The 25,052-nt window shown below is 37.4% G+C and overlaps 1 protein-coding gene across 1 annotated transcript; it reads left to right on the top strand.

The window, feature by feature from the left end:
• Positions 1 to 47: 47 nt before the first annotated feature.
• On the top strand, positions 48 to 24,152 carry espnla (espin like a). Its single transcript, XM_027147275.2, has 10 exons — positions 48 to 695; positions 4,680 to 4,870; positions 8,357 to 8,543; positions 9,367 to 9,549; positions 9,666 to 9,797; positions 20,122 to 20,265; positions 20,955 to 21,093; positions 21,432 to 21,565; positions 21,802 to 21,966; positions 22,061 to 24,152. Exons 1-10 carry the CDS (start codon positions 402 to 404, stop codon positions 23,519 to 23,521), a joined length of 3,030 nt encoding a protein of 1,009 aa, XP_027003076.1. The 5' UTR covers positions 48 to 401; the 3' UTR covers positions 23,522 to 24,152.
• The last annotated feature ends 900 nt before the right edge of the window (positions 24,153 to 25,052 follow it).

Genomic DNA, 25,052 nt, shown 5'->3' with positions numbered 1-25,052 from the left:
GGAGCATAAATATTTAACCCAAGCCTTAAAAATAAAGCTTAAGTGGCAGCGAACGCTCTGCAGATCATTGTTAACCCTTTATATGTGTTCAGATGTCTGTACTCATATTTCCATGGCCACTGTTTGTTCCTGCCCTGTGGCATGTGTCAGTCTGGGCACAAAGGTGATCGCTGGTCCATGAGAAGCTACACATTTTCGCCATTGCAGGCTTCTTTCATTAACTTAACAGCTCACTGAGTCTAACCTGAACCTCTCCATCGACACACACACTCTCCTTCCTGCCAGCTCACTGTCACTGTGGTGTCAGTTTGCTCTGGCAAAGAGTGTGCATGTGTGGTCAGGTTTAGCTGAGCTTTGTTAGAGTGTCTAGTCTGGACTCAGATGGACCGTGTGGTAGGGAGATGGTGCTCCATAAGGCCATAACTGCTGCTCGTGTTGGGGATCTAGATACTCTAAAGCAGCTGTTCACAGCTGGAGGTTTGACAGCAGCTATTGTTGATGCTCAGGGAGCAGGGCCAGTTCACCATGCGGTACGTTGTGGCCAGCTCCACTGCCTGCGTTTCCTGGTAGCTGAAGCAGGGTTGCTGGCTAATAGAAGGGCTCTGAATGGTGCTACGCCTGTCCATGATGCAGCTGCTACAGGCCATATACGAGAGCTGCAGTGGCTGGTGCAGAATGCCGGATGCAGTGTGCAGGTGAGCTTAGAGATTTTATGGCAGTGTGAATGAGAAATGTGAGGTTCTCTTGACTCAAAGACCCGTCTGTATTCAAATCTGTAATCTTCTGTATTCTGATGCACCAGATCCAGTGTGCTTTAGCACAGAAAAACATCAAGCTCTGCAACATGATGGGCTTCTAGGACTTGGATCTGGCAGCTATTGTTGTATAGAATATGATAAATATGATGAGAAAGTCAGAAGAGCCATGTGTGAACAACATAAGATTCAACACTTTTGGGTAGTACCGCCACTTGATAACATCACTATTAGTCTTTTATCTAATATAAGTTTAAAAGTCTTTGTTCCTTAACATATTAGCTGACTGCTAATATAGCTTGTTTTTTTGTGAGACTTGATAAGTGCATTTCCTTATTTATATGCCAGATACTGATTAAATTGTGTTAAACTTTTACCTTGTAGTATAAATGCACTGCAGCTTGTTATACACTACATCAAAAAAAAAGAGTCTTATCTCAGTTTCCTACAGGACACAACACTATAGTGACTCTGAAATAATTAAGCTTTTGTGTGTTTAAACTGTCAATTCCATGATTGTGGTGCCATTTAGCCCTGGTAAGTCTTAAAAAGCTAATTTCGTATTATTTCATTAATATTTTGTATCCAATCTTACATACTTGCATGTAACCATTAAATATGTGTTAACCAATCTTTCAATAAGATGCAAGTATGTTCAATAAGTAACAGAGTTTTTAGCAGAGATATAGCAATTAGGATTGAATTTATTTGCTTATACTATATTTTTAAAACCTATAAAACAAACATATTCAATCTATAATTTGGGTAACATCTGAAATATATTGAAAACAAAAGAAAAACTGAGAACCTGGAGAAAATTTGGATGTTGAAAACTTCATGTTGACTTATGGAACAGTCCGATGGTTTCATAGTGGTGAATGTGGAGGTAACTGGTTTGAGCGAATGTGAAGTAAAAATCAAATGATTCATACAGTAGCATTCAATGACAAGCTCATGGATTCACACTTTTTTTTTTAAAAATTACACAGTTATAAAGTATTTTAATGCTTCTAATTTAAAGTAATGTGTAGTTACAGTGGAATGTGACAGGCAAAATAATGTTTTAATGTTTATTAATTTTATTAATTATTAATGTTGATCACCTTAAACTATTTAAAATGTCTATATGACAGTGAACCAAACATCAAACTCCTTTTTGATACACTGTGTACTCAAATGTATTTGGACGTCTCACCAATACCCTCTCATATGTGGTACTGCTTCAACAAAACTGAAAGCCACAATTGCTTAGAATGTCTATAAATGCTGTGGCATTACAATTTTCCTTCACTGGATTTAAGAGGCCCCAAAACATGTTCCAGCATGGCAATGTGTCTGTTTACAAAGCAAGCTCCATGAAGACATGATGTGCTAAGGTTGATGTGGAAGAACGTGAGTGGCCTGCACACAACCCTGACCTCAAACCCTCAACACCTTAGAGATAAATTGAATGCCAACTGTGTCCCAGGCCTCCTCACCCAGCATCACTGCATGCCCTCACTAAGGCTCTTGTGACTCTATGAATACTAAGGGATTACTATTAATTGAAAATTTAAACTGAATTTTTAATGTTCCCATAAAGCTGCTTTCAGATCATTCAAATTTAATTGAACTGAAATGAAATTCCTTTTCAGAAAAGTGGAGGTAAATTTAACAGTAAATTTAAATTCAAATTTAAATTCAAATTTATTTGTATAGCACTTTTAACAATGGACATTGTCTAAAAGCAGCTTTACAGAACACGAATATAAAACAAAAAGTTAATATAAAGATTGATATGATACAAAAATTCAAGATTTATATTAGACTTATATTTAAATGTGTTTGTATTTATCCCCAATGACCAAGCCTGAGGTGACTGAGGTGACTGTGGCAAGGAAAAACTCCCTTGGATGGTAAAGGAAGAAACATTGAGAGGAACCAGACTCAAAGGGGAACCTCATATGGGTGACACTGGAGGGTGTGATTATAAATATTCAGCCCGACAATTATGTCGATTTTGACGAGGAGGTTGTTGTCCTCAAAGGGTTAAGCTGGAATGGGATGTTCAAGAAGCAGATGTGAGTGATTGATTGAGTGTGATACAGATATATGATAAAATATATAATTAATATGACTTGTGGCTAATGGATTGTTTACACATAAAGTGTGAAATTTATGTGTTTAATCATTAATGGTGGTAAGTTTTGTGATGTGCTTGAACGCAAGATTTCCATGTCTAAAAGCATGTTATGTGTAGTTTAAAGCAAAATTCCGGACTGATGAATCTCTCAGGCTACAGTGAGCCCATGTGCTAAACAGCTAAACATTGGGTGTTCCACCTGTTATAAATATAAGACTATGCATAGTCAGCTGCAGGACAGAGGGGATGGTGAAGTTACATCACCCACACTTTTTCTGTTTGCTCTTTGTGTAGTAGAGTTGCATGACTGCTCTAATCAGGAGCAGATGGGGGCCAAAGGGGCTCGCTGTTTATTGGAGGACTGTGCTGCCCATGTGGCCCCTCCGAGACCTCACAGCCCTTTCTCCCACTAATGCAAACCAGTTCTTTTAACTTCAACATCCTCTTGATCAAATTTATGGGCAGCTGCTTTGGATTATAGTACACGTTTTAAGTGCCTTGTTATCATTCACTAAAGTGATAACATTATTCCAAGTTGGTGGTCTTGCTGAAGTTTGTAAGAGAGATGTGAATGAGATTTTATTTTTGCAGGCCATGCATGCCAACACACAGTCAAAGTGGTATGAGGCTTGAATAATTAATAAACATTTCCTCTGCCCACTTAAATAAAGATGACTTCCCTAATTTGATTACACTGCTGGAGCACTGAGTGTGATTCTGGGCCAGTTTAGAGATCTGTTTTGCAGAAGTCTATATAAGTACTGAATGCTCGCTGCCAGAGGATGTCAACATGACATCCAACCTTTCTTTATCTTTTAGAATTAAACAGAAATTTTTAAGTTATTGTCTGTAATATTGATATTTAAATAACCACTAACTGCTAGGCTAATACTACAAAACATATATTTATCCATATCTAGGATCGTTAGCTAGTTCAAAACTGTTGAAATGTATGGAAACTGTTGAAATGTATGATGTAAATATTATCTTTATTCATGTGAAGACTATGGAATTGGCAATGACATTGCCAAAATAATCTACCTAGCTTGCTAGCGTGTATTATATTGTTTTTACGAAGCATAGCCCAGTGTCAGAATGAAGTGGTCTACTTTCCAGTTGTGGGCTTGCAAACACTGCACAGCCTTTTGGCAAAGCCTGCACTATATTGTCTTACTGAAAAAGTCAAAGGCTGAAATATGCAATTCAAAATTAGGCTCAGGATAAAGACCTTTTCTTTTGTCAAAGGAAAACAAAAATATGCTTCAGACAACCACAGTTTTTTTCTGTTTCTTTTGATTGACTTTGCCATTAAAGACTTTAACCATTACTCTACACCATATAATTCAGCTTGCAGCACCTGGACTGTGCTCTGATTCAGTATACTGTACCTGGACTGTGCTCACCTTCTGAAAACCTGCAAGTTGCTAAATTGCCCCTGTGTGTGTGTGTGTGTGTGTGTGTGTGTGTGTGTGTGTTTGTGTGTGCGTGCGTTCATGCATGTGTGTGTGCATAATATCCTGTAATGGATTGGCATCCCATTTAGGTGCAAGAACCAGTGCAACCATGACAAAAAAAAAAAAAAACAGTAAATAAAGCTGAAAAACAACAACAACAAAAAATTTTTTTATATCATATATAATCATATAAAATAAATATAGGTTTTGGGGTTTTCATAGTACAGTCTCTATAATATAATACCCTCTGATAGTTTTTCTGTTTGCTTTACAAACAGTCATGTTTGTTGGTTATCTATATACAGGTACTGTATATCTAATTGCTCTGCTTCTGGGATGTTCTTTCAGGAGCAGGATGAAGCAGGGACCACTGCACTCCATCTTGCTGCACGGTTTGGGAGGGTAGAGGTTGTTGGTTGGCTGCTGGCCTCTGGGGGCAGAGCTGAGGAGGAAACTGTCTGTGGTGCTGTCCCTGCTCACTATGCTGCTGCCAGGGGTGAACTAACCTGTCTGAAACTTTTGATAGGCCAAGCTTCAGGGTAAGAGACTGACTGAACAAAAAAAACCCCCTCATGCTCACATATACATACACACATTTGAATTCAACTTATCTTAATCTCATCTACATCTACTAATGCATACTCATGACATATTTTTAACTGGCATAATTTTAACTTTGCATTCCATTTTGAGTCTTGTCTCTAGGAGAAAAAGGTTTAAGTAGAAACTTTAGCATGTCAGGGGAAAAAGTATTTACCTCCTTGAAATCCTTGAAAAAATGTTGAGAATGTGTCTTCTTGTTTGTACAGTATAGAAATGACAAACCCTTACTGTACACTGATTGCTCTTGATTGCAGTGGGGTGAGAAATTCCTCGATTTGCACTGGGAGTCAAAAAAAAGAAAAGTAATCAGTGACTGAACTTTAGCAGATGTATAATAAATGATGGTTGTCAACTAATTGCTTACTATTTTTACAGTCCAGCACATACTAGATGGATTACAGCAATGCAATCTATTTTCATTATTATGGCTATATATATATATATATCATAAGGTAAAGCTTTTGGAAAGAGATATCTAGGAAAATATACTGCAGAACATATAGCAAATATAGCTTTTATGTTTGTATGGATTTCTCAAGAGTCAGTAGGTGTTAATAATGATATGATTCCACATAGGTAATAAACTCACACTAGGTTATGAGCAGAAATAAAGGTACTGTACTGTATACTTCTGAGTAGCAACTTATAGCTTGTTAACCTCAGGATGTGCTTGGATGTAACACAGTCAAGAGATCACATGAACTTACCACCAAGCCACTGGGATTAGCTGAGAAGTTCATTTGACAGTGTATAATTATTGGTGCATTGCTATAGTCCCATTGAAGGACTCATTGTGCGGTTGGAAAAGCATTTTCTGTCTGCTTTATTTAAGTCTCTGTGTGAAGTGATGAGGTCATGTTTAGGTTCAGAAAATCTGACCGTTTTGCTGGCCACACATGTTGAACAGGCATGTGGCATTAGAGAAAAAGGAGAATGTCTGAGTGAAACTGTGAAAGGGTTCACAAGGGTAAAGGAAATCAACCATAGGTTGAAGAGAAAAAATAATAGCCTCCATGTAGAGGAATTTTATGCATGTGTGCAAGTGGTGTTCAATCTACATTTAGACCTGCTTTGGGAATATGTTGTAACTCAACAAATCTTAAAGGAGAAATGGGTGGGTTTTCTATATATATAGCTTTTACAGTAGATTTCTTCCTGATTCTTCTTTTACATGATATACTATATAGGACCAAAAGGTGTATACATGACCTTCATATCACGTAATGCTTGTTGAGCATTCTCCAAAGTTGGTTCAACCTTTGCTGCCATAACAGCCTCCGTTCTTCTGGGATGGATTTGCAGTAAATTTTGAAATATGGCAGTGGGAACAAGATCATTAGTGAGGTCAGGCACCGATGTCAGACGAGAAGGTCTGGCACACGGTTGCCGTTCCTATTCATCCCAAAAGACTACAGTGGAGTTGAGGCCATTGCTCTGTTCAGGCCTTTCAAGTCCTTCCACACCAACCTTGGCAAACCATTTTGGACCTTGCTTTTTGCACAGGGACATTTTTATTCTGGAACATGCTTCATGCTTCCACCATTGCATTTTCTTCTTGTTCTTCTGAGGTTTCTTCTGGGTGCTCCAGTTTCAAGTCAAGAGTCAAGTCAAGTCAAGAAGCTTTTATTGTAATTTCAACCATACAGTATATAGCTGAAGCAGTACACAGTGAAATGAAACAACATTTTTCCAGGATCATGGTGTTACATAAAACGACATAAAGACACATACTGTAAAACAACACAGAGTTAAGGACATAAGTCTTAGCCACATACAGTGCAATCTGTGCAACCTAGTGCAACAGTTTCTTTCTCTTAGTCTAAAAAACATTCTTTATAAGCTGATTGACACCTCTAAATTGTCCATATTGTGGCCTGTCCAGTGAGTCTCCTACCTATAAGTGCCTGTCCAGTGAGTCTCCTACCTTATGCCTAGAGTCCCCTGGGATAGACTTCGGCTACCTGTGACTTTTATTTCTCCAAAAATCCAGAAAACCTTTTTTTTCATACAGTATCAAACATTATTGATATTAATATATAAATGATAATGTATTAGAACAAGCATGTTGAATTAAACCTGTGATTTGTCTTGCGTCTTTTAGTAAATATAAATTCGATAGTGTTATGATATAAGCATTAAAATGACCCAAATAAGTAATAAGATATTTTCAGATGATTATGGACAAGATTTTACCACACAGAATAAATACAGGTCTATAAAACAGCATGTCCCTTATAATAATTATGATATTACTTCAGAGCACTGAGAACAGAGAACAGAGTGTTTAACTTTGGATCAGAAATTCATATTTATAGTTTGAGTTCATATTTAAAGCTCTGTTTTTGATGAGTTGCAGATAAGCATGAAGCTTGTTATCTTGGCAGATCGGTGCAGATGTGTGACTTTGTTGAAATATCTACTGAAAACCATGTGAGATTATTGGAATCTTTGGCTCTGTGGAAAGATTTTTCCATCTGATCTCATTGCTTAACAAATTAAAGAAAAATCTATTCTGACTTTACAGTACTTTCCTGTATGATTCTAGGGGTAAAATGTCATTCGGTTTAATTCGATTTAACTTTATTTGCATGGTGATTTTAAAAGCAGTCACTGTCACAAAGCAGCTTTAGAAAATTTTCTATCTACACTTCTAATGAGCAAGCTAGAGGTAAGGGAAGACATTATTTAGATGTAGGGAAGAAGCACTGAGCTCATCTTTCTTCTAAATAGTGGAATTGCGATATTAGGCATGTGTGGAGCTGCTGAGGCTTCATGGTCATTATTTTTAATAAGGCATGGCCACAAAAGAGGCCTCAAAATAAAAAATTGAGACCACAAGTTAATACTGTAAGGCCACAAACTAACTTCCTTGTGGGCACAAAGTATTATGTTGTGGCTATGAGATACCAACCCATGAATCCAGTTAATTATTTGTTGGAAATAGAGGAAAAATATGCTTTTGCTTTGAGGATTAGCTTAAGGTGACATGAGCTAATGATATCCATGTAGCAATATCAATGACTCCAGTATGTTTTATGTGTCAACCCAAGACTAACGTGTAACATTATCACTGATCTCCATGCTTAAGTCTCTGTGTCCACAATATTCTAATTTAAACCAGTCCTCTCTGTCACACTCACTTTAAAATATAATAGTTGCCACAAGTTGAATTCTTTGTGGCCACAAAAGAGATCTTGAGAAACTCAAATTGTGGTCTTAATATATTCATCTGTGGCTAAAAGAAAGTTCACTACTGTAAGCTTGTGATGCTTTACATTATAACGGTACTTAGTTAATTTAGAGGAAAGCAACACTGTGGATTTTGTTCCAAAGAATCTGTGTTAGGTAAAAGAACATGTTTTAAATGCATAACATGTCATGGGCTGTTCTATGTATAACATACCTATTTTGCACTCTCACAGATGTGTGAACCATCAGACTTTCATGGGAGCCACGCCCCTGTACCTGGCTTGTCAGGAGGGCCACCTACATGTGGTGGAGTATCTGGTGAAGGACTGTGGAGCTGATGTTCATCTCAGAGCTCAGGATGGCATGACACCTCTGCATGCTGCTGCTCACATGGGTCACTATTCTCTTGTTGTCTGGCTGGTGAGTGCTTTCTCACAGATCTTTAGGAACGTTTAGAAACCTGGTATCCCTTGCTTGTTTTCGAGCATTTTTAACTTGTTTAAAATAGTTGCAGACTTCAATTCATTACATATCTTCTTTTTTCAAGAGAATCCTAGACTAGATATGTCATAAAACATATATGATTTGTGTGAGGTGGAAATATTTTTCAGAAATGTTGTTTCTCCTTGATTTCATACTGATTGCCAAAGTTCATTGACAGAAAACAAAATATGCCTTGTATAGTACTGGTTTCTACTCAATGACTAATTTTAGAATATTTTGTCAGATCTCAAAGGACATAGGAATTTCCTATCATCTATAAGGAAATTCCATATCATTAGAAATTGAAAAAATAAAATGTAGTATTATTTACTTTGCATCATCAGGTATGAGTATGGCTGATTGGAAAATTATTACATTTCAGTTTGGCACAGTTTGCATTTCAGTTTTAGCACAACCTGCTGATTGTTGTTCATTAGAGTTCATTCAAGTGATAGCATGTAATAGTGATAGAAAGAAGGTTTTGCTTTTAGGCATGGCACAATGTCCTCGTATCACAAGAAAAACAAATTAGTTAATGATGCAACTGATTTACTATATGAGGGGAAATCTCCATAATTGCATGTCCCACATACAATTGTGCTTTTCTTGATTGTTCTAGATGAATTGCAAAATCCAGAATTATAGCCCAGGGGTGTTTTGATGTATATGTGAAACACCAGACTCTTGTATTTGCAATTCATTAAATTCTCATATCAAGGCCAGTTGAATTTGTACTAAACTTGTTGCTTGGTTTTTGTAGATCTCATTTACAGACATCAGCCTGTCGAGTAAGGATAAAGAAGGGGCCACTGCTTTGCATTTTGCTGCCAGTGGGGGGCATTGTCGCATCCTGGAGAGGCTGCTGCGCACAGGGTCAAAGGTCATCAAAGATGATTGGGGTGGCACTCCTTTACATGATGCAGCTGAGAATGGGGAAATGGAGGTACGGTCCTGATTCTGTCTCTTCAGATATAGTAAAGACATCCCAAGAAGTTTCTCTTGTCAGTGTCATAAACTGTAACTTACATAAGCATCACTGATGAATTTTGATTTGTTCAGTGCTGCAGAATACTACTGAACCACGGGGTCAGGCCTTCGGAGAGAGATGTAGACAGCTTCACTGCAGCAGATCTGGCTGAATATAACGGCCACTATGAGTGTGCCAGATACCTGCGCTCTGTGGAGACAGATGTAAGGATGACTTTTTTCTCTTATCTACTGAGTCATTCAGAACAGCTCAGATATTTCAGTTAGAGTATGTGTAATCTGTTGGTACAGTCAGTACAGTGGGGAGCACTGTGTCTTCAGAGACCCTGGTTCAATCACAAGCCTGGATTAGTGTCTGTGAGGTGAGCAGTTCCTGTGCACTGTGGGTTTTTTTAAGGTTCACTGGTTTTCCCCAGTTCCCACAAACCTAGACGTTTTACTATGCTATAATGTTGTTACATGTGAATAAGTGTGTGCTGTATTGTGATGGACTGGCATTTCTGCCACGCTTTGAGTGATCCTGGTATAGGCTTCAGATCCACAAACCTCACCAGGATACAGCACTGTTTGAATGACTAAATAAAATGTCTGGTTATTTGTGAGTAATGATGCCTCAATTTTACATGTCATTGTCTCTTGATTTTCTCTCTCACTCTGTCTCTATCTTTCCCCCTCTCCTTATATTTTCCACATTTGCATGTAACTGCTTTTGTAATGCAAATTCAACCAAGCTGTTTTCTACTTGAAACCAAAAATATTTTGCCTTTATTATTGATTAATGTGGTATTATTACATTATTACTAAACTCAGCCCAGTACGTCATTTTCTAAATAATTTTCTCGATATTATTTTACAGTTTATTTACATTGTCCTTGGCATGTTATTATTGGCTTAACCCAGTGTCAGCCTCCACGTTATGCGTTTCATGACCATAATGCTAAACAATGTGAGGCTTTATTTTTGAGGCTAAAGTCAGCCTGCACCAGCTTTTCCGAACTTCAAAACGGCACTCTTAACAGATTACCATGACTATTATCCAAAAAAACTCAAACAACATTAAATGTAGGCAGAAAGACTGAGCAACCATTCCAGGTACTTATCCTGCCATGTGGAATTGTTTCACCTCATGTACAACCTGCATGGAACTTGTAAAACCCTATATTCAGTTACACCTGCCCTCTGACCCAAAGCCCCTATACAGTCAGCCTGCTTATGTTGAATGAGTCAGCTGCTTGCACCAAAACCAAGTCTAAAGTTTGACTCAAGAGAGATTTCAACGTCTTAATGTATAGTCCAGCACTTTAAAAAGAAAGCTTTAACTTTAGAGCCATAAATGATCCTTGGTAGTCTCCAAAGTCTCTACAGGACTATTAGGCCCATTCAATATGTATGTTAAGCAAATAGTTAGCATATACATTAACACATACATTATATTAACATATACAGGTGCATCTTAATAAATAAGATTGTTGTGGAAAAGTTCATTTATTTCAGTAATTCAACTCAAATAGTGAAACGTGTGTATTATAGAAATTCAGTACACACAGACTGAAGTAGTTTAAGTCTTTGTTACTTTTAAATGTGATGATTTTGGCTCACATTTATCAAAAACCCACCAATCCCAAAAAAATAGAATACTTCATAAGACCAATAAAAAAACATTTTTAGTGAATTGTTGGCCTTCTGGAAAGTATGTTAATTTACTGTATACTGCACTCGATACTTGGTAGGGGCTCCTTTTGCTTTAATTACTGTCTCAATTTGTGGAGGTGGAGACATGGAGGTGATCATTCTGTGGCACTGCTGAGGTGGTATGGAAGCCCAGGATTCTTTGACAGTGGCCTTCAGCTCATCAGCATTTTTTAGTCTCTTGTTTCTCATTTTCCTCTTGACAATACCCCATAGATTCTCTATGGGGTTCAGGTCTGGTGTGTTTGCTGGCCAGTCAAGCACACCAACACCATGGTCATTTAACCAACTTTTGGTGCTTTTGGCAGTGTGGGCAGGTGCCAATTCCTGCTAGAATTATGAAATCAGCATCTTTAAAAAGCTTGTCAGCAGAAGGAAGCATGAAGTGCTCTAAAATCTCTTGGGAAACGGGTGCAGTGACTTTGGTTTTCAAAAAATAAAGTGGACTAACCCCAGCAGATGACACTGCACCCCAAATCATCACAGACTGTGGAAACTTAACACTGGACTTCAAGCAACTTGAGCTATGAGCTTCTCCACCCTTCTTCCAGACTCTAGGACCTTGGTTTCCAAATGAAATACAAAACTTGCTCTCATCTGAAAAAAGGACTTTGGACCACTGGGCAACAGCCCAGTTCTTCTTCTCCTTAGCTCAGCTAAGACACCTTTGACATTGCTGTGGTACAGGAGTGCCTCAATAACAGGCATACTACAACTGTAGCCAAATTCCTTGACACGTCTGAGTGTTGTGGCTCTTGATGCCTTCACCCCTAGTCTCAGTCCATTCCTTGTGAAGTTCACCCAAATTCTTTAATCAATTTTGCTTGACAATCCTCTCGGTTCTCTCTGTTGGTTGTGCATCTTTTTCTTCCACACTTTTTCCTTCCACTCAACTTTCCATTAACATGCTTGGATACAGCACTCTGTGAACAGCCAGCTTCTTTGGCAAAGAATGTTTGTGGCCTACCCTGCTTGTGAAGGGTGTCAATGATTGTCTTCTGGACAACTGTCAGATCAGCAGTCTTCCCCATGATTGTGTAGCTCAGTGAAACAAGCTGAGAGACTATTTTGATGGCTTAGGAAACCTTTGCAGGTGTTTTGAGTTGATTAGCTGATTGGCATGTCACCATATTCTATTTTTTGAAATATTGAATTGAAAACAATTAAAAGTACCAAAAACTTAAACTTTCTTCAGTCTGTGTGCACTATAACATGTTATATTTATGTGTAATGTTTTTATTTAGGACTTATTTATATGCTTTAAATGATTTATATTTGTTATATTATTATGCATTCTGTACATTTTTAAATAACAGAGGGTTCAGCAGCATATGACAGGTTTTTCCAAACTTTTGAAGCTTTTGAGTTTCTTGTATATATTGTATGTATATTGTATGTATAGTCTATTATATATGGCACTGGTCATATAATTTTATGAATTCTATGAATATATGATTAAATGAATTCTTAGTGAATTCACTGAACAATTTAGTGTCAAGTTAACAAAAAAGTGAAAGCTTGAGTAATTACTTCATTCAATTTGAACATGCTCCTCACAGGATGTGAATGAATAAATGAAGACGCGGCTCATATCTTGATAGACGGATGAGGTGATTAACTCCGGAAATAAACCACCATCTCTGAACAATAGGGAGTTAATTAGCACAGGGGGGTTGGAGAGGCATCTGATGCTGCTGTATGCACTCTTTACACTCTGTGAGTGTATCAGTTACCTTCTCTCCACTGGCCTGGCTAAGGTAGAGCTGGTTACGGGATCCACGCAGCTCAGGTTCAGAGTTTTTACTGTTCCACTGCTTGGAAGCAGAAATCTGATCTAGAACAGGGTTACAGTGCAGGATGTTTGTAGGCCTTAGATGTGACGTGTTTTTTTTATTATTTTTTAGATTCTCCTTACCTTAAAGCCCCTTTGCTTTAATGATGAAAGAGGAAAATCATTAGAGTTGCAGTTCAAGTGCTCATATGAAATCTTGGAAAGCATTTTTCCACCAATGTCACAATATTGCATATGTGGTATGACCATAATAGCATAAAAAATATAAAACGTAAATGTATATTTAAACTTTCTTCTTACCTCAAACATCATAATTTATATCTTCTATCTTCATGTAAATTTATGTTATGTGAGTATTTGTTTTAATTTGCTCCAGTGCATAATTAAAGATGAAGCAAATATTAGACTTCAAACAGAGCCTCATTATGGGAGAATGATTATGACACCTTGTTTAGGTACACTACTAATGTTATAATAGAGATGAAAAATGGCTTTCAAAACAAATGGGTACTAGGGAAAGACATGTATTACATCTTGACCAATAACACTTTAGTGTGAATGGACAAAGACTAGTTTCTGAAGGGTACATGCTAATTTTATTGCTTTGAGAATCAAAGCAAAACATGACAAGTGAGAGAAAAGAGCAAAGTTAAAGTTGAATGTCAAATTGACAATATTCACTTCAGTAAGCCTTGGTTCTTGTGACTATAATGGCTTGAGCAAACGTATTTTATGAGGTGTTTGTTGAATTGTCTCAGTTTTGCAGTCATATTTTACAGTGTGGTCATGTTCTTGTTTGTTTATCTCTATTTCAATCCTTAGTCGTCAAAAATACCAAGTTTCATAATTCCCTGCAAATGAAATATACATTCCTATATATTCAGTTCTGTATTACATACTTGCACATTGACTTGTGGTTTTTATGGCTTTGTTCCTTCTTAACATAGTTGCCATCTCTTTTCCTCATGGTGCTTGTAACAGATTGTTTGGGATGCTGGCCAGAGAATTGCGTGCTAGGCATTTCCACATGTTTTGGTTTCATTCCAAATAGGTCACACACTCTGAGCGCTGGAGCAATTTAAAAAATAAGTAAATAAATAAATAAAACAACCAACCAACCAACCAAAAAAAAACCCCACTGAAATGAAGGAGACCATCTGTCAGCTTGGCCTATGTCAGAAAAGCATATGTATGAATTAGATGCATGGTTTATTTGTTAAAATATAAAATGGGCCAACATTGGGCTTATTCTAGCACTAGTTAGTGAGACGAAGGCAAAATTTAAATATATTCCCTTGATGAATTAGCAACCTGTTATAAGTATGTGAATAACATTTCCGTTCTGTTAATAAAGTGATTTATGTGATAATGTATTTTTTTAAACATAACTTCCTTATTGTCATGTGTGACAAGTACTGGCAAGGGACTGCTCTTTTGTGGAGCATCTTTCATACGGCTGACCAACCCATAATTATGTCTTTGTCCAGCTGATGGAGACTCATATAAGATATTTAAAATGACCAGCACCATGAAAAACAGAACATGGTGCTACTATCTTTACTTTGTGTTTCATTGATGTATTTTTTATAGTAAATATAAAGCATATCAATTGTGCAATTATCTCTGATCTTAACAGACTCCAGATCGCATTGTTCAAAGTCCATAAAGAATACGATGTGGTTTAGCCACTAGAGGGTGATAAAATAGCCGTCTTCTGCCTTTAACATGGTCTTAATTATCGAAGCATAATGAACAAACGTGTTTCTTATCAAGCCTACAGTCTTATTACAAGAACGCTCATTGTTTCATACTTTAGTGTTCTGATGTTTATGTTAAAATCAAGTTTACCACAAGTGGGCCAAATATTCTTCCTGGAACAGCTGTGTTCTGGCAAGATTCCCAAGAACAAAATGAAATGAAAGGCATGTTTGGCTAGTAAAGCATGACAGTGACACTGTATCATCAGTCTTCATACTCTTTTCTGGAGATCCGCTGCCCTAAAACACCTGATCTAGTTAATGCAGACCTTGTGGAAAGACATAAGGGCCAGGTGTGCTTATATAATAAACTCTGCAGAATAATGGTCTTTTCAGCTCAATGGTAGATGATATGCTGCCTTCTGTTGTTTCATTGAGACAGGGAGGTTGGTGTTGTTGGTCATATATACAGTAAAACCACTGAACTGTAGAGATGAACTCATAATCACCTCAGTTGATCATTCAGTTATCAATGATCTGAATAGCCTGTTCTTGCATTACACTCCACTGATCATTTCAGTAACCATGTATTTTCTTACAGAACCTCTCTCCGAGTCAAAAACTCCCTGACTCAAAAAAACGCAATTGCCTGTTACTGATCTGTGATATCTGAACCAGGAAGGCCAGTCGGAACTGGGCACAATAGGATAGACAGCCATGCCAAGAGGTCCATTATGGTGCCTGTAATGAGGATTTAGGTGTAGTGTCATGCCTATTCTTCATCTCATATTCTGAAAAGCAATTTTCTCATAAACAAAAATAGAAGGACAAACAAAATGTGAGCCATTTTATTTCAGAGTAATGTTTTGTTCAACTTTATGGACTTTTAGAAAAAAAGGGCTCTTTAAGTGTTATTTGGATAATTAAGGAATCTTAGCATCCTAAATTGGTTCTGATTCTGAACCTCTCTGACAGGAAACCCCACAATATAGTGTTGATGTAGTCACAAGAAGTACAATCCAAAAAACCCTTTACCTTTTTTTCCAAGAGGACAGTTTTGGTGGTCCTTTCTCCTAATGTCAGATGATGTTTAGTGCTGGAACTCATTTAATTTTAAATGCAAGACTGAATCAATTGGCAGTGTTAGAGTAGTTGATTATCTTACTATTTTGTCGAGTCCAAGTCACTAAAAAGGACCAGTGTTCTTCCAAGGTAAGCAAAAAAAATTACTGATTACTTCCATTAGTAATTATTTGCCTAATCCACATGTAGCTAGAGCTGCCAAGGAGTGTGAGGGGGAAAAGCAGATTCGATGTCTATCTGCTCTTCAACTGATTAGACATACTTCCGTTGCTACTTTCCGTAGAGCCACTGTTTGTTTGCATGTGGCTGTTGGTTTAATCCTACATTAGAGATACTCTTGGCCATCCAATCCACTGTGTTAATTATTGAGGACATTCTCCGATCAGAGTGAATTGCTTATTGGATGCAGTACCATCGCTAGTGATGCTGTTGATGGTGTGAAGTAGAGACTGGTTTTGAGCTGCAGAATGTGAGTTGTCATTTACCACTCTGTGGATAACGTGTACAGACTAAATTGGTAAGTAAATGTTTTCAGACCGTACTTTAACAGAGAAAATTGATTGTTACAAATTCCTTTTCTGTTAGTTCTTGAGCTGTTGAGTTATTGTCCTTAAATCATTTTATCTACAGCTTTGTACAGGTACCTGCTGTATATAACATGTTTTTGTTTTTATATCAGTATCTTTTTTATGAAGACAAGTTCATTGTTTAATAAATTTGTGCTGATACCAATTATGATTATATGTTACCTAAGGAAGCCTTGCTAGTTGCTAATCAAGAACAAAGAAGTAGTAGCTGTCAAGGGCAGTTTTTAAAGTGGCTTATGTTACTTAAGTTACAACAACTGAAGTAATGTCACAGTCTTCTGGAAATGTTCAGCCCTAAACTGAAGCATATGGACTGTTGTTGGTCTGGTGTGTTTAAATGCGTGGAAAAACTGCCATTTTGAATACAGGGAGTGTAAATGTAACATAGGAATGTGGGAAGTGATGATATGGAAAGAATTTGCCTGTGCCATCTACACGGCTCATAGACATTGCCTGTTTTTATCATCTTTTTATGAGGTAAACATGACCCATGTGTTTACAGAACGAGGTTTTAGATTAGGCTCTCCTTAGCATTTCCAGTCCTCTTACATTCACTTTCCGATCCACCAGTTCTTCAAGTCAGGTATAAACTTCATTTAAGATTATATAATTTGACTTCATGTTAACATTGGTGGGTGGTCTTAAAGCAAAGTGTGTTCTATGTACATGACCGCCATGCATGGGTATAGGGAGAGAATGTATAGGTTTAGATCTGACTCTTGATTTTCTCTGTCATGTTTGTTAGATTCAATCCTTCCGTTTATAATATACCCATGTATTATTTGGTTTGACAGACCATTCTTAGCATATATGACAGTTACATGATAATATCTGTTATGCTGGTACAAATGTATCAGCTGCAGCAGCATTTCTTAGGTTGAATATGGTATGTACAGTATATGCAATAACGTGGCAACTGCATGATCTATAAAGATATGTTTAAATGATAAAGAATGCAGCTGCATGACTTGTTTTCAACCTTCCCAAAGGTCTCTAAAACCACCAGATTAATGTATTCCCTCCATTAGCTTACAGTAGCTCCCTACATCAGATTTAAAAGACTAATAATTGCCTACATTGCCAAAAACAGTCCAGCATGCACTCCCATAAAAGCAATTATAACACTCTGGACTGCACCATGCCTTTTCTGATCCTCCCGCAATTTTGGTCTTGTCCCACCATCACTTAAGGTGCAAGGAAGTCATGCATCAAGACTCTTCTCTGTTCACCTAGGTAGTGAAATGAAATTCCCTAAGATGTCTGAACAGCTGAGGCATTGTCAGTCTTTAAATGATGTCTAAAGACAAACATCTTCCTGAAATACTAATACTAAAACTAGCACTTGTATTAAATTATTGCGGTATTGCATAAAAACAGAGAGTTACATATATTCTTGAACCAGTAATCATGCATTCTGTAAGTTGCTCTGGATAAGAGCATCTGCCAAATGTCCTAACTGTAAATAAAAATTGTGAGTGACAGGGAATCCATATTCACATCATGAGTTTGGAGGGAATTCATTGAGAAACCGGGAGTGTCTTTCAGCCTGACTTCCGGATACCATATCCACGAAAAATGTCCAAGTCAAAAGGACAAACCAAGAAATAAGAAGATTCTTGAGAACTGTTATGACAAACAGAAAGACTGGTCACTTTTCCTTATTGGGGCAGAGTATGCCAAAAACTCACTCCACTATTCAGCCACAAGAGTATCGCATCATTCCAATGAGTTCTAGGCTATCAACATTCAATGTTTCCATGGAATGGCAAGCCAAAAGAGTCACCAGCTGTGTGAATATAAAATAATTCAAGTTAAGTCAGACAGTTCACTGATACATATTCAGTTTTTATTATCTCTAAAAATGAATCAAAGCATTAATATTACTTTTATATTATATATTAACAGTTTAGTTATACTAGTGTTGACAGTATGAGTGATATGTTAAGAAGTATGATATGATTTATAAAAATATCATTGCATCTTAAAAACATATTCCTCATACACAAATCTCTTATACTTTGTTTCAACTTCGCATAACCTCAAGTTCCCTTTAAGGGCCTCCAATATAATATAACACTATCACTAATGATCCCACTGTAAACATCTTGTCCATCACTGGCAAGGCCACATGCGGAGTATTTACTGCCTCCCTCATCCTCATAATTTCTTATCGGTCCCTGTGTGGCCTGCGAGGTAGAGAGGAAAGGGCTCCAGGCTGCGAGGACTGCAGGGTTTTAGTGTTTGATGCTATAGCTGCAGAGGAGTGTGTTAGCTAATGGGAACCAAATGCACCTCACTGTCCACTCGCTTTGATTAAAACCACTTGTAGGAGCAGATGAGTGTGAGTGAGGACGTTGAACTGATGTGAAAAGGTCACTGAAAGAACGGATAGGATAATGTGGTTTTTTTTATGCCTCTACTCTACAATAACCCATGTTTTCCCCCACCCAGTGTTTATCTATTAATGAATTGCACTACTTCTGGGAAGTCTGTCCTCAGCTGCATCAGTGCAGTGTCATAGAGCATTTTGTGATCTTTGTACATCAGAGGCCCATGTGAAAGGAAACAAGGAGAACCACCACATAGAGATGAGCAACAACAGTGTACATCTAATTATTAGCATTCCCTTTGATGTTTGTCTATGTATGTGTGTGTGTGTGTGTGTGTGTGTGTGTGTGTGTGTGTGTGTGTGTGTGTGTGTGTGTGTGTGTGTGTGTTTGTGTGTGTGTGTGTGTGTGTGTGTGTGTGTGTGTGTGTGTGTGTGTGTGTGTGTGTGTGTGTGTTCATTTATGTTACTGAGTATACTCTTATGTTTGGTATTAGGTGCAGGCATAGCATTAATTAGCTGCTTTAATATTTATCTTAATGCACAAGGAGGTTAATTGTATATGATTATTGTAAGCAGAATGACGGTAAATGTGGACTTAATGATAAGTAAAGGAAACATATTTGACCCATTCTGCACTGGCTTTATCAGGGTACTATGTAATAAATCAGGGGATTGATACTTTTGATGAAGCACACCTTATGTTTATGGATTCTAGCTTCATGTTTAGCAGGTTGATAATTTTCCACAAGGAGGTGCAAGGAGTTTTTGTCCAGTGATATTAGACATAAGCATAACAGATTAGCCAGATGTGCCTATCTCAGGTGTCATCAGGCATAAGTGGTAGAAAATGAATGAATGAATAACAGATTAATGATAGAGCTGTTTTTGAGCTACTTATTTGTAGTATGTTAGGCTTAACTCAATTTTTCTTCATTAATATATGCATCCATCAAAACCAAACTTTATATATTACAGCCCTCAGTAACTAAGAGCCTATGTATAGATATATAATCACAGAATAGATACAGAGATATGATGCATTACAGTAAAACTGGAGCCTATAAAGTAATAATATTGATGCTATATTATAAAATCCTTATAAACATTTTTGATGTTTTAATTATGAATATAGTCAGGCCAGTCCTCCCATGTTCAGCCCAGACATATGTATATTACTCAAAAGATAAAAAGCATAGTATTTAAAATTGATTTCTTAGATTTTTGACTGTGTGTTCTTGTTATGCATGCATGAAGGTTAGTTTTTTTAATGTTTCATTGATGGACTAATGACAAATGAGTACAACTTGGATGTAACTTGATAAAATAGATAATTATGGATTTTTTTTTTTAGCCCTGTGGTGCTGTGCAGCTTCTGAAGGAGAGTGATTCTGTGGAAGAGAAGCTGAGGGAACATCCAGTGGTGTCACGAAAGTCAAGCTCAGGAGATTACTACAGACATATCAGTGAAACCCAAAGAGTTATGGACAAACATAAGGTTAATCTCATAATTACTTCACTTCTGTCACTTTTAGTATATATAAAATTATGTCACCTTTCTTGAGGTTTTGTAAAGGGTTTTGTGCTGGTTTTAATATCATCTTCAGCACTGCAACTAGAAGCTATAAACATGATTTTATAATACTGTAAAAAGCCTTGATTCATAGATTCCCAGTAGCATAAACATACAATGAATCAATAAATGGAACAGTGAGCATAATGATGATGGCTTCATGAGCTTATGATTATGATATTGTTAAAAAGATTCCTGAAAAGAAAGCACATACTTTATACTAGGTTCCAACATTTAAGGAACAGGTATCCAAAACCTATAAACTATTATGTAGACAGTCATTAAATGGTAGTTAAAATCTGAAAGCTGATAATATTTCTGTCATAGTGTAACACTTCTTCCCTCTCCTAGCAGCTTATCTGATATTGGACCTGTTATGGACAAAACCCTGGATGATTGTTATAATACTAGCATTTTATTGCTTATAAAAACTTAAATGTTAGGGCCTTAGTGTCTGACAGATAGCAGTGATGATAGTGTTAAACAGTCCATTGCACATATTTATAGCTAATATAGACTGTGTTATTATTATTATTATTATTATTATTATTATTATTATTATTATTATTATTATTATTATTATTATTGTTGTTGTTGTTGTTGTATTCCTCCAGCAGAATGAGACTAAAGATACCCCTGAAACTTGTCACCAATCACCTGCTCCTCCTCTTCCTTCTTCCACTTTCCCTCATCTTCTAACCTCTAAGAGGACTTTGACCAGCAGTGTTCTGCACAGCCAAATAGCCAGCACGGGTAAGAGAGCCTCGCTGAGTTTGACCAAACAACCCCTGCCCCCCACCACACACACACACACACACACACACACACACACACACACACACACACACACACACACACACACACACACACACACACACACACACACACACACACACACAGACCCCCCACCCCACCCTTTTACCACTGAAACTTGCTTATGGGAACTGACATCATTATTGACTCTTCCTCCCTTAATTTCATCTAATGACTTAATTCCACCATAGTGAGTAATGCTAATCAGGCTGTGTAAATATGATCAGAGCAAGAGCGGAAACATATGAGAAGAAGAAATAATGTTCATGTCATTGCAGTGATGAAGAACTTAAACTCTAGTAAACCAGTTCCAGAGAAAGGGAGAAAGCTCTTGGGAACGATGAAACTAGGAGATATGAAATCAATCACTTCACTGAGAAAATCGGGATTATCAGAGCGACTGACTCCTGCTGTATGTACATTCAGGTGTTATTCTTTTTAAAATAATATTACATACTGTAGAAATTGCTTGCTTTTAGACTAAACGCTTGAAGCAGTTAATGGGTTTACTTCTCGATTAAATGTATTTGGATTGAAAAATACTACTTAGATTGTAATACGTAATATGCATCAAGACTATGGCAGTGTGTACTAATACAAAACAAAAAGATGCTAATAAATGTGCTGTATTTTGTTGTCACCTTTTAGAATAGGATGGTGGTATTACCCACAGAGGAGGCTAACCTATCTGATATTGACTACTTGGTGCCAACTCATGATGAGAAGGGCAGGCCTATAGCTGAATGGAAGAGACAAGTGATGGTGCGGCAGCTGCAGGCTAGACTGCTGGATGATGAAGCCCAGAGAAGAAAGGTCTGTACTAACATGTTATTTTATTGTATTCATATCTCATAGCATCTTTTGAATTAAAAATACATACAGTATATTGTATTTATGTCCTTAACAGGAGAATGGGAACAGATATACAAAGATGGATAGTTGGAGGTATTCTCAAGCACACAATGCCATACTGGGTCCATTTGGAGAGATGCTAACTGAAGATGATCTCATCTACTTGGAGAAGCAGATCCAAAGTGTCTCAATGCAAAAAAACTGCAAGGGCTATGAGATGGAGCTGGCTCGCCTAGTAGAGGAACTCCGGAACATTCTTCCAGCACCCATTGTCAACATTACAGTCAATACTCAGTACAGAAACTCTAACACACAGGTTAAACTGCCTGCGTGGTGTAATCGGATATCTGGCATAGTCATGAGCATGTCCCTGCTTATGACTAACTTGACTGATGAGTCTACTTCCAAAATGCCTAACTCTGAACTTGTGACTGTCTTCTCTCAAAACCTTGAGAGGCAAAATTCAGGTCGGGGAAGGAGAGCGGAAATTGAAAATGAGATTCATGAATGTGGAGTGTCTGTGAGCAATCTGAAATCCAACTTTGAGAATAAAAGTCATCCAGTTTCTGAGGATTCAGATAGCACAGAGCTTTTTGTGCAAGAGGAAGAAGCACCTGAGAGGGTCTCAGAGAATGATGTGCCAGCAGAGCTAAAGAAAATAGATTTAGCAGGTGACTCTAATGAATTCAACAATGTTATGGAGAGCACTAGCCTACGCAAGGAGCGTATTGTTGTCCTGTTCCTGGGTCACTGGAAGAAGTCTGCTTATGCTGTAACTGTGAAAAATGCCCAACGGAAGCTCAGCCTGGATAGTGCAGAAATGCCAGATAGGAGTCAGGTCCACCGCAAAGCAAGTTTAGATATCTCACCAAAAAAGATGATAGAACATGGGTCTTTGGGACAGTTCTTCAAGCAGAGAAGTGCCATCAACAAAATGATTGGCAACTGGAGAAGTATGATCTCAATTGTTCCATCGCGTCAAATCCGGAGGCTTAATCGTCAGCAGGCCCTTTACTCACCTGAGCAGTTCTTGCCCCGCATGAATGGAACACCTTTTGAATATGACTCTCTGACACTTGATCTTTTCATGCTTGGTTACTTCCACATCCTTGAGCAGGACCTTTCAGCTGATGAAAGGAAGATGAGGCACCTGCTATGCTTCGAGGTGTTTGACCATTTGGGTCATTTTAGCTGGGAGACAGTGCGGGATTTCCACAAGGCCGTAATACAAGACATTGAGGCTGGAAATAGAGAATGGAAGGATGGGTTTGAGGATATAAAGTTTAAGTTCTTTAGTGAGGTGCCTCCACAGGTGAAGAGCCTGGAGAAGAGCCCCCAGGCAGAGATAAGGCCAGTGCCCAAAGTGATTATCCAGACTCCAACCCCGGATGAGGAAGATACCTTGATGAGAAGTGCAGACTTTAGCAGCTTGACCAATGATGAAATCTGCAAATACATTGATAGGAGTTTTGCCTTTTGGAAAGAAAAAGAGGCGGAGATTTTTGATTTTGAGTAATTCAGAAGCTTTGAAACTTAAAAAAAAAAAATCTATTTCAGTAGCTATTTTCAAACGATTTAGCTAAATCTCCTGACAACTACTTGCCTGCCTGTTTTAAGTTGAAGTTATAACTTGAAGTTATATATATATACTGTATATATATATGTGGCCAGATACTCACAATTTGCTAGCAGTTTTGGGATGCACAGGGGAGTGATGAAGGTTAGCCCTTTAACCCAAAGAGCAGGCCCAGTTATGCTCTGTAAACCTCAGAGCCATGGACAGTTTTGCATCATTGGAATTTGAACTCATGTTTTTCCAGTAACTTAGTTACCCCACTTGTCATCTCACTACACATTTTTTTTACATATAATATGTCTATTGTATTTAATAGTCAAAGATATGTTTTATTTTTCTGTGAATATCTGAATTGCCTTGTTGAATTTTTTTTTTCTAAAACCCTTTTTCTAAAACCTTTTTTAAACAATGATGTGGATTCATACTAAAAACTTGATGTTAGTTTGAATCTTTCTTCAGGTTTGCTGTGGATATGAGAACAACATATGAATAACTTTGCAAAACTCATTTGTGCTGACAGATTTCACAGGGGAATAAAGTACATAACTATAATAAACTATTTAATAATTTATATGGAGTTTTCTATGTAATGTTTGAAAGTATCACATTGTTTTTACCATATAATTACAGTTTTGTGCTCATAATATGTAATCAGCTTGGCTATCAGCTGCTACGATGAGAAGCAGGATTAAACAAGTGTGATCAAGCATTTTCCCATTTCCTTTTGAAAGTTGGCAGCCAGATACTGTAGCTACACTAGATACTAAGGTAACAGCTAATGAAAGAGCCTGCTATTGCTATTTTAATCATTTTAGTGGAACTTTCATTTTATGGCTTTATTCACTTTATTATTTGGACAAGGTTGGTTTGGTGGAAGATTGTGCCCTTAAAACTTTCATCACACAAAAAGTATTTCCTGTTAACCTGTCAGTGTGTCTTACATTAAATGCAGCAGACAAGTCATTGGTTTCAAGCAGCATTTGAGCAGCATAGAGAATTCTCACAACATGTACAGTGGCACTCGTTGCATTATGGCACTAATGATACATAAAAATTCAAACTTGTAAATACAGTTAACCATGTCCGCAGTTTTTTTTATGAGTTAACATGGGCTGAAATGAGGCAGTTTGACATATGTAATTTAATTAATGTACTTGAAAGTAGTACAAAAAAGGTCTTGAAGTGACTATAAGAGTGGTGTTAAATCTGACATTTTAGCATGCTAATGATGAATTATTATCATTAGCACATTTTATTAGTAGCTGAGTTTATGGCACTGAGATAATAGTTCTATATTTCCCTCTACTGGAATAACAGAGACTAGCTCTTTTTCATTCAAATCTTTTAATTCAGTTAAGTTAATTTTTTTTATCAGTTGTTTAATTTTTATTCATCATATTCATTGGTAGTGGGGCACGGTTGCTTAGTGGTTAGCACGTCGCGGTTCAATTCCCACCTCCGTCTTGTGTGT

This window comes from Tachysurus fulvidraco, chromosome 5 (assembly GCF_022655615.1).
Source record: "Tachysurus fulvidraco isolate hzauxx_2018 chromosome 5, HZAU_PFXX_2.0, whole genome shotgun sequence".
Taxonomy (NCBI): domain Eukaryota; kingdom Metazoa; phylum Chordata; class Actinopteri; order Siluriformes; family Bagridae; genus Tachysurus; species Tachysurus fulvidraco.
The sequence above is the reverse complement of the archived record's forward strand: the minus strand, read 5'-3'. Positions and strand labels throughout refer to the sequence as shown.

Coding starts and splice junctions, on each gene's coding strand:
- espnla (XM_027147275.2), top strand. CDS start 402: ATGGTGCTCCATAAGGCCATAACTGCTGCTCGTGTTGGGGATCTAGAT. Junction 4,871..8,356: donor TTGATAGGCCAAGCTTCAGG/GTAAGAGACTGA, acceptor GCACTCTCACAG/ATGTGTGAACCATCAGACTT. Junction 21,967..22,060: donor ATGAAGCCCAGAGAAGAAAG/GTCTGTACTAAC, acceptor TGTCCTTAACAG/GAGAATGGGAACAGATATAC.